Below are 18,982 nucleotides of genomic sequence, written 5' to 3'. Positions count from 1 at the left end.
ATTTCCTTCACTTAACATAATGTTTTCAAGGTTCATCCTTGTTGTAGCATGTGTCAGAACTTCATTCCTTTTTTTAATATTCCATTGTATGAATATACCATGATTTACCCATTTATTAGCTGGTGGGCATTTGGGTTATTTCCACTTTTTCATCTGTTATAAATAATGCAGCTGTGAACACTGTCAGTGTTGGTGTGGCCTGTGGCCTTTATTTTCACTTCTCTCGGGTATATATGTAGAGTGGAATTGTTGGGTGATGTGATTACTCCATGTTTAACTTTTTACGATTTTTTATTTATTTGAGAGAGAGCAAGCGAGCGAGCACGAGCTTGGGGAGAGAGAGAATCAGGCTTCCTGCTTGGGAGCCTGATGTGGGGCTTGAGCCCAGGACCCTGAAATCATGATCTGAGCCGAAGGCAGGCACTTAACTGACTGAGCCACCCAGACGCCCCTCCATGTTTACTTTTTGAGTAACTGCCAGACTGCTTTCCAAAGCAGCTACACCCTTTTACATTCCCACCAGCAGTGTATGAGGATTTTAATTTCTCTTCATCTTTGTCAACACTTGTTATTATCTGTCTTTTTGATTATAGCCATGTTAGTGGCTACAAAGTAATATCTATGTGTGCTTTTGATTTGTATTTCCATGTCCGCTGAAGATGTTGACTGTTTTGTCATTTGATTATTGGCCATTTGTATGTCTTCTTTGGAGAAATAGCTATTCAGATCCTTTGTCCAATGTTCAGTTGGGTTATGTGTCTTTATTGTTGTTTAGTAAAACTTTTTAATATATTCAAGTACCAGTCCCTTATCAGTTATATGATTTGCAAATATTTTCTCCAGTTGTGTGGGTTGTCTTTTCACTTTCTTGATGGTATTGTTTGAAGACTGAGGAAGTGCAAATAGGTAAAAAGACTCATTGCCTTCTCTGAAGAGACTTAAAATCTAGTGCAAAAGAAATGAAACAAATACCAAAATAAGTTGATCCCCCAACTTTTTCAGTTCCCAAATAATTGAGAGGGAGTAGCAAAGGCTTTAGATGGTGAGGGTTTTCTTTGAAAATTTATCCAAATCTCTTTGTTTCCTAAGATTTTTCTTTCCTATCAGGTATTGCTAAGGTTGCATTATTGATGACTGTGGCCGGTTTCTAGCACCCATAGGCTTGGATACTGAGTGTGCTATTGGGTTTAATAACAAAGTAGACACAGCTGAAGAAAGTCTAGAAAATAAACTAGAAGACGGTTATCCAGAATGCAGCTGTGAAAGAGGAAAAGATGAGAAATAAGAAACAGAAGTTGAGATGAAAGATAAAGTAAGAAGATCTAGTATCTAATAGAAGCTCAGCAGCACAAAGAAGAGAGAGAATGGGAAAAGGCAGTATTTAAGGGGATAAGGGCTGAAGGCTGTCTAGAATTAGTGATAAAACAAATCCACAGATTCAAAAAACTTAATGAATCCAAGCAGATTACATTTTAAAAAATCTTCACTTGCAAACATAATAGCAGATGTAACATTGTAACATTGTAGCAGAACATCACAAATACAAACACACAGGCATGCACACAAAAGAGAGATGATTGTTAATGCAGCCATAGAAAATATACTGATTCTCTTCAAAGAAGCAACAATTATAAATGAAAGCAGAGTTCTTAACAGTGGAAACCAAAAGACATTGGAGTAATACACTGAGGGAAATACAACTGGCAACCTAGAATTTTACACTCAGCAAATACATTTTTCAAGAAAGTGGATGGAATAAGTTTTCAGACAAAGCTTTACCACCAGTAGACCTTCAATAAAGGAAATTTTAAAGGAGGCACTTCAGTCAGAAGGAAAGAGTACTTATTATCTGCAGTATCACCCAAATGTCCGTCAATAATAGAATGGATAAGCAAACTGCTGTGTTTGTAACTGCAAAGAAATGAAGTATAGTTACATGCGAGAGTCCAAAGCAGGGGTTGGCAAACTTTTTCTGTAAAGGGCCAGATAGAAGTATTTTGCAGACCATAGGGTCTCTGTCACAACTACTCAACTTGCCTATTAGAGTGTGAAATTAACAGTATACAATATATAAACAAATGGAGGTGGCTATGTTCCCATGAAATGTTATTTACAAAAATAGGTGGCAGGTAGGGTTTGGCCCATGGGCTGTTGTTTGTTCCCTGGTGTAGAAGGATCTCATTAATTTAACGTTGACTGAAAGAAGTGAGACACAAAGTTAACGTCCAGTATGATTCCACTTATAAAAAGTTCATATGATAGGCAAAAATCTGATACTGAGGTACCATACTGGGGTGGTCAAATTATTTTAAAACACAAAGAAGTGATTACTGTGAAAGTCACAGTAGTGATTACCTTTGGGGAGAGGAAAAGGGTTGGGATTGCAAAGGGGCCCATGGGGGAACTTCTGGGGTGATACTAGGGTTCTGTTTTTTTTTTTTTCCCTAGTTGGCAATTACATAGGTTATTTGTGAACATTATGTTTTATGCACTTTCTGTGGCTTTTACTTCCCCCCCTGCCCCAAGTAAATGGTTAAAACCAAAACAAAAAGCAAGAGGAAGGGTGATTATCACAAAAGTCAGGATAATGGTTGCTGTTAGGACAGGGGTTCTCACCTGGGGGCAACTTTATCCTTCATGGGACATTTGGCAATGTCTGGAGACATTTTTGGTTGTCACAGCTGGGGAGATGTTACTTCTGTCTAGTGGGCAGAGGCCAGAAATGCAGCTAAACATCCTACAGTACACAGCATAGCTGTGCTCCTCCGTCCCCAAACAAGTAATTATTCATCGCAAAATGTCAATAGTTTAGGGGTTGAGAAACCCCGTTCTAGGAGGAAGGGGCACAGGGGTGCTGGATGCTTCTTGATACAGGCAGTGTTCTGTTTTCTAATCCAGGAAGTGGTGGGGGTGGGGGGGAGAGGTTGCTTTATAACTAACTACAGACTTCAAATACTCCTATATATGATGATATTTGTCCCAATAAAAGAAATCTAAAAATTAAATGGGTCCCTTTCTGGTAGACTTAATTACAATAATTTATGGCATATTAAACCTGTAGTGAAGGTTAACTAAAGAGTAACCTGAAGCAATTTGGATATCAGGGATCAACTTCTATCTTAATGAGTATCTGGTGAGGTATAAATGGCTGTCACTTTTCCTATACGGATTCAGTGACACGATTAGGGTGTCAGTCTTGAGCTGGCTTTGCATGACCATAGTCATGGAGGCAGAAGCTTTTGAGTCTGGGGCTCGATTTCTTAGAGGCAGCCACACATTCATTCTTGAAGAGGGAAAATGAGTTGACTTCACACCCTGTTTGGTATCATAACTTTCTCCTTGATGTACTGAATTAGAGAAAACTCTGTAACTTCTTAGGTGATAGGGTTATCAAGAAATTATCAGCTTCAAGGGCGCCTGGGTGGCTCAGTTGGTTAAGCAGCTGCCTTCGGCTCAGGTCATGATCCTGGAGTCCCGGGATCGAGTCCCGCATCGGGCTCGCTGCTCAGCGAGGAGCCTGCTTCTCCCTCTGACCCTCCCCCCTCTCATGTACTCTCTCTCATTCTCGCTCTCTCAAATAAATAAATAAATCTTTAAAAAAAAAAAAAAAGAAATTATCAGCTTCAAGATTCCATAAAGAAAGGAGCCATGAGATTCATTTTTGTAGGTACTAAGAAAAGAAAGCAGATTTTTGAGCAATTTGCTTTTGAGATTTGACAGTGATAGCTAGAAAGTTACTTTTTCTCTGTGATGGTATCATGTTACTCTTTTCTGAGAAATGCCATCGTAGTTGCGAAAACTCTGCTTTGGGACAGTTTTCCACTTTGTTCCTTGTGCTGATTGCCGAGGCTGAGCAGTCAGTATAGTCGGGCCTTTATGATGTATTTTCCCAGAAGTAACAGTCAGTGAAACGTTTAAAGTGCCCCAGGGCACCCTGTATTATTTGTCAGGAAGTTAGTGAGTGTATAACAGCTTCCAAGTGGTAGTCCCTTGTCCTCATGCAGCCCCGTCCACAGGTTCATCGGTGCAGGCTGACTCTTGTGTATTTAGGACAAGTAGAAGACACTTTGAGTCACTCACTGTTCTACGGATTAAGTTCCACCTCAAGACCACTAGAGGGTGCCGGTAGCCTTGCAACGGGGACTGAGCAGTTCAGAAGAAACGGGGCATTGCTAGATGCCCCTCCCAGTACTGGAAAGCCTGTAGAATATTTCCTTTAAGGGAAGACCTGGCCAAGGAATGAATCTTTTTTTTTTTCTTTAATTTTAAAAAAATTTTATTATGTTATGTTAGTGACCATACAATACATCATTGGTTTTTGATGTGGTGATCCACGATCCATTGTTTTCGTATAACACCCATGCTCCATGCAGTACGTGCCCTCCTTAATACCCATCACCGGGCTAACCCATCCCCCCACACCCCTCCCCTCTAAAACCCTGTTTGTTTCTCAGAGTCCATAGTCTCTCATGGTTCATCTCTTCCTCCAATTCCCCTCCCCCGCATTTTTCCCTTCCTTCTCCTAATGTCCTCCATGTTATTCCTTATGTTCCACAAGTAAGTGAAACCATATGATAATTGACTTTCTCTGCTTGACTTATTTCGCTTAGCATAATCTCCTCCAGTCCCATCCATGTTGATGTAAAAGTTGGGTATTCATCTTTTCTGATGGCTGAGTAATATTCCATTGTATATATGGACCACATCTTCTTTATCCATTCATCTGTTGAAGGGCATCTCGGCTCTTTCCACAGTTTGGCTATTGCGGACATGGCTGCTATGAACATTGGGGTGCATATGGCCCTTCTTTTCACTACATCTGTGTCTTTGGGGTAAATACCTAGTAGTGCAATTGCTGGGTCATAGGGTAGCTTTATTTTTAAATTTTTGAGGAACCTCCACACTGTTTTCCAAAGTGGCTGTACCAACTTGCATTCCCACCAACAGTGTAAGAGGGTTCCCCTTTCTCCACAACCTCTCCAACATTTGTTGTTTCTTTCCCTGTCCATTTTTGCCATTCCAACTGGTGTAAGGTGGTATCTCAGTGTGGTTTTGATTTGGATTTCCCTGATGGCTAATGATGATGAACATTTTTTCATGTGTCTGTTAGCCATTTGTATGTCCTCTTCAGAGAAGTGTCTTTTCATATCTTTTGCCCACTTTTTGACTTGATTATTTGTTTTTTGGGTGTTGAGTTTGAGAAGTTCTTTAGAGATCTTGGATACCAGCCCTTTATCTGTAGTGTCATTTGCAAATATCTTTTCTCATTCTGTGGGTTGCCTCTTTGTTTTGTTGACTGTTTCCTTTGCTGTGCAGAAGCTTTTTGTCTTGATGAAGTCCCAAAAGTTCATTTTTGCTTTTGTTTCACTAGCTTTTGGAGATGTATCTTGAAAGAAGTTGCTGTGGGCGATGTCAAAGAGGTTACTGCCTATGTTCTCTTCTAGGATTTTGATGGATTCCTGTCTCACATTGAGGTCTTTCATCCACTTTGAGTTTATCTTTGTGAATGGTGTTAGAGAATGGTCGAGTTTCATTCTTCTGCATGTGGCTGTCCAATTTTCCCAGCACCATTTATTGAAGAGACTGTCTTTTTTCCATTGCATGTTTTTTCCTGCTTTGTCAAAGATTATTTGACCATAGAGTTGAGGGTCCATATCTGGGTTCTCTATTCTGTTCCATTGGTCTGTATGTCTGTTTTTGTGCCAGTACCATGCTGTCTTGGTGATCACAGCTTTGTAATATAGCTTGAAATCGGGAAATGTGATGCCCCCAGCTTTGTTTTTCTTTTTCAACATTTCCTTGGCGATTCGGGGTCTTTTCTGATTCCATGCAAATTTTAGGATTGTTTGTTCCAGCACTTTGAAAAATGTCATTGGAATTTTGATCGGGATGGCATTGAAGGTATAGATTGCTCTGGGTAGCATAGACATTTTAACAATGTTTATTCTTCTGATCCATGAGCATGGAATATTTGTCCATCTTTTTGTGTCTTCTTCAATTTCTTTCATGAGTGCTCTGTAGTTCCTAGAGTATAGATCCTTACCTCTTTGGTTAGGTTTATTCCGAGGTATCTTACGGTTTTTGGTGCTATTGTAAATGGAATCGTTTCTCTAATTTCTCTTTCTACAGTGGCATTGTTAGTGTATAAGAAAGCAACTGATTTCTGTGCATTGATTTTGTATCCTGTCACATTACTGAATTGCTGGATGAGTTCTAGTAATTTGGGAGTGGATTCTTTTGGGTTTTCCACATAGAGTATCATGTCGTCTGCGAAAAGAGAGAGTTTGACTTCTTCTTTGCCAATTTGAATACCTTTTATTTCTTTTTGTTGTCTGATTGCTGTTGCTAGGACTTCTAGTACTATGTTGAATAATAGTGGCGAGAGTGGGCATCCTTGACGTGTTCCTGATCTTAAGGGAAAGGCTCTCAGCTTTTCCCCATTGAGGATGATATTCGCTGTGGGTTTTTCATAGATGGATTTCATGAACTTGAGGAATGTTCCCTCTATCCCTATACTCTGGAGAGTTTTAATCAGGAAAGGATGTTGTATTTTGTCAAATGCTTTTTCTGCATCAATTGAGAGAACCATATGGTTCTTCTCCCTCCTCTTGTTAATGTGTTCTATCACATTGATTGATTTGCGAATGTTAAACCACCCTTGCATCCCGGGGATAAATCCCACTTGGTCGTGATGGATGATCCTTTTAATGTATTGTTGGATCCTATCAGCTAGGATTTTGTTGAGGATTTTGGAATCCATATTCATCAGGGATATCGGTCTGAAATTCTCCTTTTTGATGGGGGCTTTGCCTGGTTTGGGGATTAAGGTAATGCTGGCCTCATAGAATGAGTTTGGAAGTTTTCCTTCTGTTTCTATTTTTGAAACAGCTTCAGTAAAATAGGTATTATTTCTTCTTTGAATGTTTGGTAGAATTCCCCCAGGGAATCCATCAGGCCCTGGACTCTTGTTTTTTGGGAGGTTTTTGATCACTGCTTCAATCTCGTTACTGGTTATTGGCCTATTCAGGTTGTCGATTTCTTCCTGTTTCAGTCTTGGCAGCTTATAGGTTTCCAGGAAGGCCTCCATTTCATCCAGATTGCTCAGTTTATTGGCATATAGTTGTTGATAATAATTTCTAATAATTGTTTCTATTTCCTTGGTGTTAGTCGTGATCTCTCCCCTTTCATTTATAATTTTATTAATTTGGGTCCTTTCTCTTTTCTTTTGGATAAGTCTGGCCAGTGGTTTATCGATCTTATTAATTCTTTCAAAGAACCAACTTCTAGTTTCGTTGATCTGATCTACTGTGTTTCTGGTTTCTAATTCATTGATCTCTGCTCTATTTTTAATTATTTGTCTTCTAATGCGTGGCTTAGGCATCGTTTGTTGCTTTTTCTCTAGTTCTTCAAGGTGTAGAGTTAGTTGGTGAATTCGGGATTTTTCTATTTTTTTGTGTGAGGCTTGGATGGCTATGTATTTCCCCCTTAGGACCACCTTTGCAGTATCCCATAGGTTTTGGACCGATGTGTTTTTGTTCTCATTGATTTCCATGAATTGTTTAAGTTCTTCTTTGATTTCTTGGTTGACCCAAACATTCTTGAGCAGAGTAGTCTTTAGCTTCCAAGTGTTTGAATTTCTGCCAAATTTTTTCTTGTGATTGAGTTCCAGTTTTAGAGCATTGTGGTCTGAGAATATGCAGGGAATAATCTCAATCTTTTGGTATCGGTTGAGACCTGATTTGTGATCCAGTATATGGTCTATTCTGGAGAAAGTTCCATGTGCGCTCGAGAAGAATGAGTATTCTGTTGTTTTAGGGTGGAATGTTCTGTAAATATCTATGAGGTCCATCTGGTCCAATGTATCATTCAAAGCTCTTGTTTCCTTGTTGATTTTCTGCTGAGATGATCTGTCCATTGCTGAGAGTGAGTATTGAGGTCTCCTACAATTAACGTATTGTTATCAATATGACTCTTTATTTTGGTTAATGGTTGGCTTATATAGATGGCTGCTCCCATGTTGGGGGCATAGATATTTACAATTGTTAGATCTTTTTGTTGGATAGACCCTTTAAGAATGATATAGCGTCCTTCTGTGTCTCTTATTACAGACTTTAGTTTAAAATCTAATTTGTCTGATGTAAGAATTGCTACCCCAGCTTTCTTTTGAGGTCCGCTGGCATGCAAGATGGATCTCCATCCCTTCACTTTCAGTCTGGATGTATCTTTAGGTTCAAAATGAGTCTCTTGTAGACAGCATATGGATGGGTCCTGTATTTTTATCCAATCTGCAACCCTGTGCCGTTTTATGGGAGCATTTAGGCCATTCACATTGAGAGTGATTATTGAAAGATATGAATTAATTGTCATCATGTTGCCTGTGAAGACGTTGTTTTTATAGATTGTCCCTGCAAATTTCTGTTGTATATCACTCTTGGGGTCTTTCTCCTTTTATAGAACCCCCCCCCCTTAATATTTCTTGCAGGGCCGGCTTAGTGGTCACATATTCTTTCAGTTTCTGCCAGTTGTGGAAGCTCTGCATCTCTCCATCCATTCTAAATGAAAGCCTTGCCAGATAAAGTATTCTTGGCTGCATGTTCTTCTCATTTAGTACCCTGAATATGTCTTGCCAGGCCTTTCTGGCTTGCCGGGTCTCTGTGGATAGATCTAACATTATTCTGATGTTCCTCCCTCTGTACGTAAGGGATCTCTTCCCCCTAACTGCCCTTAAGATGGTTTCCTTGGTTCTAAGATTCGCGAGTTTTACTATTACATGCCGGGGTGTTGGCCTGTTTTCCTTGATCTTAGGAGGGGTCCTCTCTGCCTCTAGGACTCGAATGTTTGTTTCATTCCCCAGATTAGGGAAGTTCTCAGCTACGATTTGCTCAAATACACCTTCTAGTCCTCTCTCTCTCTCCACTCCCTCCGGGATTCCAATTATTCTGATGTTGGAACGCTTCATGGTGTCACTTATTTCTCTGATTCTATTTTCATGGATTCTGAGTTGTTTTTCCCTGGCCTCCTCTTTTCCCTTTTTATCTATTATATTGTCTTCCAGGTCGCTTATTCTCTCTTCTGCCTCAGTTACCCTAGCTGTTAGATTATTTAGATTGGATTGGATCTCATTGATAGCATTTTTAAGTTCTGCCAATTCACCTTTTATTTCTGCCCTTAGAGACTCTATGTTGCCATTAATTGATTTCTCCATTCTAGCCATTGTCTTCACAATTGCTAGCCTGAATTCCATCTCCGACATCTTGGTTATATCTGCATCCATTTGTAAATCTGCAGCATAAGTCATAATCTCTGAGTCTTTTCTATTTTGGGGGCTCCTCCTCCTAGTCATTCTGTTGGGTGTTTGAGGGAATGTAGAGAGTCCAAATTATTGAGCAGAACCCAAGCAAGATGCACCTGTTTTCTTGGGACCTTAGGGTTGCTGGCCTCTTCTTTTCCCAGCCTGTCTTTTGGGGGAGGGGTCTGCCACACTGTTACTCAGGCAACCCTGTTTGGGCGGAGTTGCCCTGCTCCCCCTGTGGTGGGGGATGGGCTCAGCGGGAATCAGTTTTTGGGGCTTTTGTTCTCTGGCGGCTTTCCCTGGCGGCTTTCTGCGTCTCTTCTGCGAGTCAGAGCAGAAGAGACCCTCTGCCTCAGAGCAGAGAGATCGCAGTCTGTTCTTCAGTGAGCTCTCCAGGCCACACTATCTCCATTTCTGTCCGTGCTGCTATAAACTGCAGCATCCTGGGTTGTGTGCCCCTCCGCAGCGCTCCTAGTCCTGCCTCCACGTTGGAGCACGTCTCTGCCCTTTGTGCTTCTAAAACCGCCAGCCGCTCCCAGTATGTGCGTGCGACCCCGCCGCTCCGGGTTTCCGTCCTGGGCGCTGCAGTTCGCAGGCGCAACCCCGCCACTCCGGGTTTCTGCCCCGGGGGCTACCCTAAAGTCCTTTCCCCGCCGCTACCCGTCTGCAAGTCTTTGCCCGTCCGCAGCGCGCAAGGCTGTCACTCACCGGCGGTGTAGGATCCCCACGGCCAGGCTCCCTCCGCTGCCGTTTATCCTCCGATATCTGCCCGCAGAATCAGGGCTCCCTGCTTCGTACCTCAAAACCAATCACCTGCGATATTCTGTTTGTATAGATCCAGATCTTCTTACATCTCAGGCTGGTTTCATGGGTGCTCAGAGTGGTCTGGTAGATATCCAGCTCAATTCCAGGGACCAGTTGAAATAGGGTCCCCTACTCCTCCTCCATCTTTCTGCCAAGGAATGAGTCTTGAAGCTGATAATTTCTTGATAATCCTATCACCTAGAAAACTAAGAGATTATTTTTCTGCCATGTCATCCTTGGTAAATACAGTATGTCTTCATCCAAGTGAATTTTTGGTCATATTACTTGTATTAAAGCTGAAAAGCAGGTGGCACAATAACCTCGTAACATAATTTTTCTGCCATAATAATATTTTTAGTTTCTTAATAAGACTGTTTACAAATCCACACAGTACGCCTTTTAACTAAGCAGAGATTCCATACTGTCCTCTTCTTAGAATCTTACAAAGATTCTAGAAATAACCCTTATTTTCTTATGGGATATAAAATTCAGTATATTCTTCAAAATTTCATTTTTAGGAATTATTTTACTGATTAGTTCTCTCTACCAGACTCAACTTCGCTTTTTGGTGGATTGACCTCAGGGTGTTAGGAAATGTTTGTTACTTCCATCAGATATTTTGCCCTTTCTGATTTTAAAGATTTCTGAAAATAAAAACTGGGATGCCTATTAGGAAGGGATCTTCAAGGGTTTTTTGTATACATTTTGAAAACCAGTATACTCTGTCTCACATTTTTTAGAGCAACGTCTGTAAGATTTTTAACCATAGCTTTGAATAGTTGCGAAGAATGTAATTTCTGGCCTATTGGGAAATATTGGCATTTCAAGATAAAACCCTTACATCATTCTCAGATGTATCCAGTGGACGGTAAATACCAGAGCAATTTGATATCCATTGTCACGTATTTAGAAATACACCAGCAAGTCCTTTAGTAGTCAGAACTGTTACATTTCATAGTTCCCTTTCCTCTGAAATAGTATTTCCGTTGCATATACCACATAGCATTTTATGTTAATATGTCCTTTTTTGCTTAAACTATTTTTTTTTAAAGATTTTTATTTATTTATTTGAGAGAGAGAGAATGAGAGAGAGCAAGCACATGAGAGGGGGGAGGGTCAGAGGGAGAAGCAGGCTCCCCGCCGAGCAGGGAGCCCGATGCGGGACTCGATCCCGGGACTCCAGGATCATGACCTGAGCCGAAGGCAGTCGCTTAACCGACTGAGCCACCCAGGCGCCCTTGCTTAAACTTTTTAGACTTTGTCATCCTGTCCTATTTCTCTGCCCCAAAACAAATACATATAAATTTTTGGTTTATTTCTAGTAACCCTAAGGTTTTAGGTGTAAATATTTTTCCTGTGGATTAAGTTATCATTATACCAGTAGATTGCAATTAATAATACTGGGAAACATGTTAAAATTTTGATAATTATTATTACAGTAAAATCTTTCTGGAAGTGCATCTCTGGATGAGACAGATTGGTGTGGGGTGGGGCCTGGTTTTGCTGTTTTGATTAGAGGGCGCTCCCTAGTACTTTGGCTTGTGCCTTACTTATCCCCGGTAAGAGAAGAGTCATGCCTCTCTCGTAAAGTGAGGGAAGGACACATGGGAGAAGTGGAGAAGGAGAGCCAGATTGCTGCATCCACTCAGAATCAGAGCAGTTTTGGGAAAGAATGCATAGGGACTAGTAGATAGAGACTGATTTCCCCTAAGATCTGTCTATGCTCCATATACTGTGGGAAGTCTGTGTCCTTGGCAGATGGAACAGCTCCCCCGGAGATGCTTAAAGTCCTCTGAAGTGCAAGAGCAGCTCTTTTGGGGACACAGGGTAGTGGTTAAGAATGTGGACTATCCTCATATCCACCTGGGTTTGGATCCCTTCATAGCTACCTCCTAGCTGTGCCTTATTTAATCCCTCTGTGCTTTAGTGTCCTTCTGTGAAGTAAGTTTAATCCTCACAGCAGCTACTTTGTAGGATGGTTGTAAAATGAAATACAAGAATGCATAGAAAGCTCTTAGTCCAGTGCTTCCTGCTTGATAAGACTTCACTTGATAATAGCTATTATCTAAGCTCTGAACTTACTAAGTGATTTGTGTTTGGAACACCAAAATTGAGAATATTATGTGCCTTAAGAATAGTGTTTGACCTCCAGAAGATGAGAAAAATTTACTTGGGGGATGTCTGAAAAAAACCCCAAGCACTCTTCTTGAAAAGTGACTGCAGAAGGGAAGGTTTCAGGTTGATGATATAATTAACCCATGCTAGAGATTGTCTGAAACCTTGAAACATTTGTCTTTATATCCTTCGGAGCCTTACTTTATAATCCATACTTTGTTTTTAAAATTGCTAATTTCTGGAAAGGATTACCGCTAGCTAACATAACATGTTCAGTGGACATGTGCTGGTTTTGCTCCAGTATTACGGTGAAAATTTCCTTTTCCCCTCTTTTCTCTGAACTTCCTATCTGTAGTTCTTTATGACATAACTATAGGAAAATTAAGTCTCTTTCTCGCTATGATGTTCTGTTTCCGTGATATTCTGCTGCCTTACCTGGACACATAGATAAGGGTGAGAGAATATGGGCAGCTAGTGACTATCCTGTAATTGACTCTAACCGCAGATCTACTTGCTCTGATATTTTAGGTTCTGATATTTCTGGCTCACATTTTCCTCTTTTATCAAAGGAATAAACACATGAGTTTATTCCTCGATGATTTTTGTTATTTTTGTCCTTAAGGTGAGTCTCCATTGAAATCTGGTGTTTGAGGCGATGGCTCAGTGCCGGCTCTCCTTCTTCACACCCTGATCATCATATCTGCTGTTTTTTTTAATTATCATGTAACCTACCTTTATTGGCTTTTTAAAAGAGCTTTTTTTTTGAAACAATTATAGATGTATAGGAAATTGCAAAAATAATAACTACAAAGAGTCCTGACTACCATTTACCTACTTTTTCCCAGTGGTGACATCTATTGCAGCTATAACATAACCTCAAAACCAGGAAATGGACACTTGTGTAGACTGTTTATTAGACCACAGACCTTTTATTAAGGTTTCATCTTTTTTTTTAGCCTTCACGCTTGCGCGTGCGTGTGTGTGTGTGTGTGCACATGTAGTTCTGTGGAATTTTATCCCGTGTATAAAATCAGGTAATCATCACCACACTTAAGGTACAGGATTGTTTCATTACCACAAAAGAGCTGCCTCGTGCTGCTTCTTCAGACTCACACTCACCTTCCAGCACTCCCCTTTAATCCCTGTCCCCTGGAAACCTTCTCTAGCTGTAGAGTGTTGTCACTTTGAGAATGTTATATAAGTGGAACATATTGTGTGTAGATTGACCTTTTTCACTAAGCACAATGCCCTTGAGGTCCACCCACGTTGTTCCTTTTTATTGTGGAGTAGTGTTGCAGTGGAAGTATATACCAGACTTTGCTTAGCCATTCACCCATTGAAGGAATTCCGGGTTATTTCCAGTATTTTACTATGATACATAAGGCTACTATTACATTCGTATGTAGGTTTTTGTGTGAACACAAGTTTTCGGTTCTCTTCCTCGAGGATTTTATACATTCTGTGTGAATGGTCTTGCCTGATTCATAGTACACAGTTTAAGAAGAATATTTCCAATCATTTGATTGGAGTTCAGTAATAAATGATGGGGTTCCTAAAGATTTCATTTAAATCAGACCATGTCATTGTAAGAATAAATGAGAATGGATTACAGAGAGTTTAATGTAATGCTTTTCATTCTTTTTTTAAGACTCCTCAGACAACAAAGAAAAGAAGACTTTCAGCCTTGAAGAAAAGTCTAAAATCTCCAAAACCCGTGTTCACTATATGAAATTCACAAAAGGTAAAATTAAGCATTTATTTGTTGCTGAAATCTCTGTTCACACTAGGTTTCTTAAAGCATTTTTAGCTTTCACCAACATTATTTCTTGTTTTATATGCAAAATGGACAAGTATGGATGGTCTGACTGGTTTGATCTAAAGCAGAGCTAAAGTTTCAACATTTATTGTGAATCACCTAGAGATCTGGTTAAAGTGCAGATTCATTAACTCTGAGGTGGGGCCCCGCCCCACATTCGGCTTTAGACTACGTGCAAGTCCTTTGGCAAAGCTGGAAGCGGAAGTCAACATGCTACGTAAAGGAGAAAAGAGACTTTTATGTGGCTGGGTCAGAAAATACTTTTAATTTATTGCTCAACATTTTTAGGTACACCTCTTGTTTTTGAGAAATCTCACTCCCACGCTGAATCACATTATTCCACACCATTCGACATTGAATGGAGTGTTAACTTAGGCATTCCATGGTCATTGCAAAGTAGCTTTAGGAAATGTATTTGAGAACTGGGTAGTAAGTGAGTCCTAAAGTCCTCCATCATCACCTCCTCCCTCCCTCCCCAGTACCGCCGCCAATTGCAAGTGCAGTTGTCCTGTGTAACCACGAGGTGGCAGTCTTGTATTGATAAGAAACAATTTAACTTAAAACTCCTCAACTCCCCCAAATATTTTCCCATAGAACAGTATTGTGCATTAAGTACACTTTCCAGGTACAAAAGCCTATTTATTACATACTGTACTTAAGTTATAAATGTGAATGTAATCCTGTTGTGATAGTCTAGTCACCATATGATCCTTCTTCCTGTGGGAGATTGGATGTACCTTTCTACCTCGCTATACCAGGAAACACACATCCCTTTGCTTTAGTCTAGTTGGCATGTTTGGGAATTCCCTGACTCCTAGAACTTGCCTGAATAGTAGTGGGAGCTGGAATTCCCACTACTCTAACTATTAATGGTGGTTCTCATTTGGGGCCAGCACCCCGAAAGGTAGGTCTGGGGTTGGTTTAAGTGGGAGCCCGTGGCAGAGTTAGTGGGAGCCGAATAGCTTCGGGAATGTGTACAAGGAGAGATGGGCTTTTCCTGCTTCCCTCTCCCAGCCGGTGTGCTTTTTGTGTGGCTCTTCATGCTATCCCCTCTCCTTTCTCTCAAGCTAGAACCTTCTTTGTTGTTTTCCTGTATGGTTTCTGATCAGGGCTTCTCTCCACTCCTGACCTGCTGCAGAACAGAAGACAGCCCCTGTTGGTTCCTCAGTCTTTGTAAGGGGAGGCTAAATTTGCCACTTTATAACCAGTCTTTTTTCAATAGAACCTAAAGGAAAAAAGAGAGATATAGCAGAAAGATGCTGAGCAAATGAATGACATTAAAAGTGGCCTGTAACTTTTAGATGGTAGGGCAGCCTCTGAAGCTTTCACATTAGCAAATCTAGTTTTCGTTTAGTACCTAACTGTATGCATGATTTCACCTGAAGCATTTGCTGCAGCCGGGATAAACCTCTGTAATCTACTTTAATCTGATGGTTGCTGGGAGTATCTGCTTTCTATTTCTAGTTAAGCCACTCCCTTGCCAGGTGACCCTGTCAACCTGCTTGGTGTGTTGTGCCTTCACTTTCTCAGAATGAGGTTTGCTGATTTATTAGTATTAGCCTTGCCTGGAGAGAAGGGGGGCATTGGTATACAGGGAAGAGGGTTCAAGATATATTGTCAGGAAGGAAGCAGAGGAGATTGGGAAAAAATAGAGGAAAGGCAGTTTGGGGAGTGAGTGGAAAAGGTGGGAAAAAGGAGGCAGAAATCCAGGTAGTCAAGAAAATAATTATTTACTATCCATCTTAACAAGCCACGGTGAAAGCATATCTTAGAGTTCTTTCATTTAGTAAAAGAAGTCTTTCCTTGCAGAGCAGCTGTTGTCCCTGAATATGAATGATAAACCTTAAGTCATCTCTAAGGTGGATGATCTTAGATCACAGGGATCCTGGGTGCTGCATTACCCTCTCACACAGATCACTTTAGCACTTACTTTCTTCCAGACTCTGCTTCCACTGTTACAACATGAGGAAAGATTTTTAAGTCATTATTGAGTTCTAAAGTAGGTCGCATTTTACGACTTTTCAGAAATGACCCATTTTATGGAACTTTTGATTGTTGAGCATAATGGATGATAAGTATTTTAGCTCGTGGGTAGGCTCCTAGTGAACATAACTAATTCACTTATTCAATGAGGATGATTCATGCTGTATCATGTGGTCCAGAGACTAAAACATGGGAAGAGGGCATTTTACATAGCTTGGTGGAAAGAGTGAAGACAAAAATTAGACTTTAGTGAGATTCCAGCAGCAGGCAGCATTGTAAAATTTGCTACCGCCTAAATATTGGCCATATCATTTTCGTTGAGATACATACATACTTACTCCTTCCTCGAGTCCCAAATTTATGATTTTAATTTGAAACAATTAATATTATCTAATTCAAAAGTTCATATCATCAGTGTTTGTTTAAAAGCCTAACTTCCATGCGGTTTCTTTTTTTTTTTTTAAAGATTTTATTTATTTGACAGAGAGAGACACAGCGAGAGAGGGAACACAAGCAGGGGGAGGGGCAGAAGGAGAAGCAGGCTCCCCGCTGAGCCGGGAGCCTGATGCGGGGCTCGATGCGGGGCTCGATCCCAGGACCCTGGAATCATGACCTGAGCCGAAGGCAGACGCTTAACGACTGAGCCACCCAGGCGCCCCGCATGCAGTTTCTTTCAATTCAAAAAATGTTTGTCGAGTCCCATCTGTGGAGAGGAAAAGACAGGGAAAAGAGCAAACTCCACAAAACCATTTTTAAAGCTTTTCACATACACAGTGCGAAGTTACCAAGAGAGCATTGCTTTCTTCCTCCTGTCAGTTGTGCAGTGAGTGGAAGAACGGGGCATGAACTGTGGTTGCGCAGCTTCAGCCTGGTAATCTTACTCAGACTTTTTACTCCCGTGACCATTTGCAGTATTTGCTTCTTAAATGAGAAAACTGCCTGGACGACACACCTGGTGGCTGGCTCGTTAGGCTGGACGCACAGACTGTAGTCCTCCTAGCTCGCTCCCCTCCTCCCCACGGCGGGGCAGCGGACTCTGCTAGTGATGGACTCTGCTAGTGATGGGCAGCAGGTTTCCTCTTCGGATTCTTTTGCCACTTAAATCTAAAATAGCGCTGCAGGCTGGGAAAAAATTCTGGCTCTTACTGGTTGTGCAGGTGTCACTTACTTCATCCCCCACTCCGAGTCCTGCAGCTTGCCTGGTGCTCCGACGTCACCCTTTCAGTGCCATCGCCGTAATCTCCTGGTCCCAGCTTATTATCCGTCCCATGTATTTTCATTAAAAACAAAAATCAAAATACAATATGTGTTGTATCCTTCTTGACTGGGGGATGCAAATGAATTTTCCAAGCAAGTGAAGCTAACTACATACACCTGAATTGTTTTGTTTTGTTTTTAATTTTTTTTTTTTTAAAGATTTTATTTATTCATTTGAGACACAGAGATAGAGAGAGAGAGAGAGCATGAGCAGTGGGAGAGGCAGAGGGAGAGGGAGAAGCAGACTCCCGGCCGAGCCAGGAGCCCGATGTGGGGCTCGATCCCAGGACCCCGGGATTATGACCTGAGCTGAAGGCAGACGCTTAACCATCTGAGCCACTCAGGTGCCCCTGTTTTTAATTTTAACAAACGTATTTCTCCTACTGTGCTTTTCCTGGCCGTCACCCTTTGAGTAGAAAGCTCAGGTTTTTTTTCAGGCTTTGTTCTAATACGGTGCTATAATACCATGTTTTCCCTTTTACGTCCCTTAAAGTAAGAGGCTCCAAATCTCTGTGCTTCTAAAATTCTGATACTTATTTTTTATAGTTTCATTTGCTTCCCATGTGGACTTCTTGGTGTCGTGGGTGTACCTGGCCATAGTGGTAACCTCCCTCCCTTCCTTTGCCACTCTGATGGACTGGATAATCATGACTATTAGAAAAACAGCTAAAAAGATCATAAAGAACTCTTCTCTAAAGTACCTGCTCATCCTTTTATGGACATAGTTATATCAGCTTGGCTGCTGGAAACCGTTTTCCCTGGTTCTCAAAATGTTATGGCCAAATTAAGACTAACAGATGAACCAAACCCAGACAGATAATATATAATTCTTATTCTGTTGAGTTTTTGATTGTCATTTTCCCTAACATCTAAGTTTATCAACAGTATTTGCTGTTAGTTGACCTTAATTCAGAACTGAGACCAGTAAGCTTTCAAGCTCAGTTTTAATAAATATATATTTTATTCAAAAGTGGCCATGATTTTATAACATTTATAAGCTATTCAACCAGGACCATTAACTAACAACTGTTTCAGTATCACTTCCATCTTCACATTTTGATCTATCCTTTAAGTTCCTTTCCGTTGGTCTCTGACTCTTAATTCTTCTCTGTGTTTTGTTTTCCAGATCAAATCCAGAGCAAGGCCTGTAACAGTCCTGGTTTCTACACTTACTTAAGTGAACTTTGCTAAAGGATAAAAATTTCTGATACAAGAATCTATCACCAAAACCTTAGAAACACTTGCACCTTCATTGGTACAGCTTACTCTCTCTCCCAGCTTGGCAGTTTTTCCTGTGATGTTTAGATTTGTTTTCAATCTCTGCGTGTTCATAGTTTGACATCTGTTCTAGAATTGCGACCTTGCATGTACCCTCCCTTCCTTAATCCCTGAAGCATTCCTTTTAATTGAGTTCCTGTAAAAGAGATCTTAATTTGCATTTCTTTGAGGGTATCTGTTCCATTCCAGAAGAAGGGAAAGATGGCCGATACATATTTTGAACTAAGTAGAACTCCTTTTTCTGAAATAGAAACTGCCATCCTGAATGTGCTCGCAGTGCAAAATGGGTTATGCCGATGACAAAGCTAAGAATAGATCTCTAGACCTCCTGAGGGTTTGTCCACTTCTCCCCACCGTGACCAATTTTATTCCCCACTTTTCAGGTTCATTTTCTGAGTTCCTGTCTGGGATATGTTTCCTTTTGTTCCTAAGGAGAT

At 40.8% G+C, this 18,982-nt stretch overlaps 1 protein-coding gene across 3 annotated transcripts in view; it reads left to right on the top strand.

Moving 5' to 3' along the window:
• PINX1 (PIN2 (TERF1) interacting telomerase inhibitor 1) overlaps positions 1-18,982 on the top strand; it is a 94,182-nt gene that overhangs the window by 16,489 nt on the left and 58,711 nt on the right. For 2 of the 3 annotated variants that reach the window (XM_021698853.1, XM_044912568.1), the window contains exon 5: positions 13,860-13,952. In XM_021698853.1, the coding sequence (XP_021554528.1) occupies positions 13,860-13,952 (93 nt within the window). Of the gene's footprint in view, positions 1-13,859; positions 13,973-18,982 lie in introns of all 3 variants that reach the window. The other variant, XM_044912569.1, reaches the window with a different exon arrangement.

This window comes from Neomonachus schauinslandi, chromosome 2 (genome assembly GCF_002201575.2).
Source record: "Neomonachus schauinslandi chromosome 2, ASM220157v2, whole genome shotgun sequence".
Classification (NCBI taxonomy): Eukaryota; Metazoa; Chordata; class Mammalia; order Carnivora; family Phocidae; genus Neomonachus; species Neomonachus schauinslandi.
The sequence above is the reverse complement of the archived record's forward strand: the minus strand, read 5'-3'. Positions and strand labels throughout refer to the sequence as shown.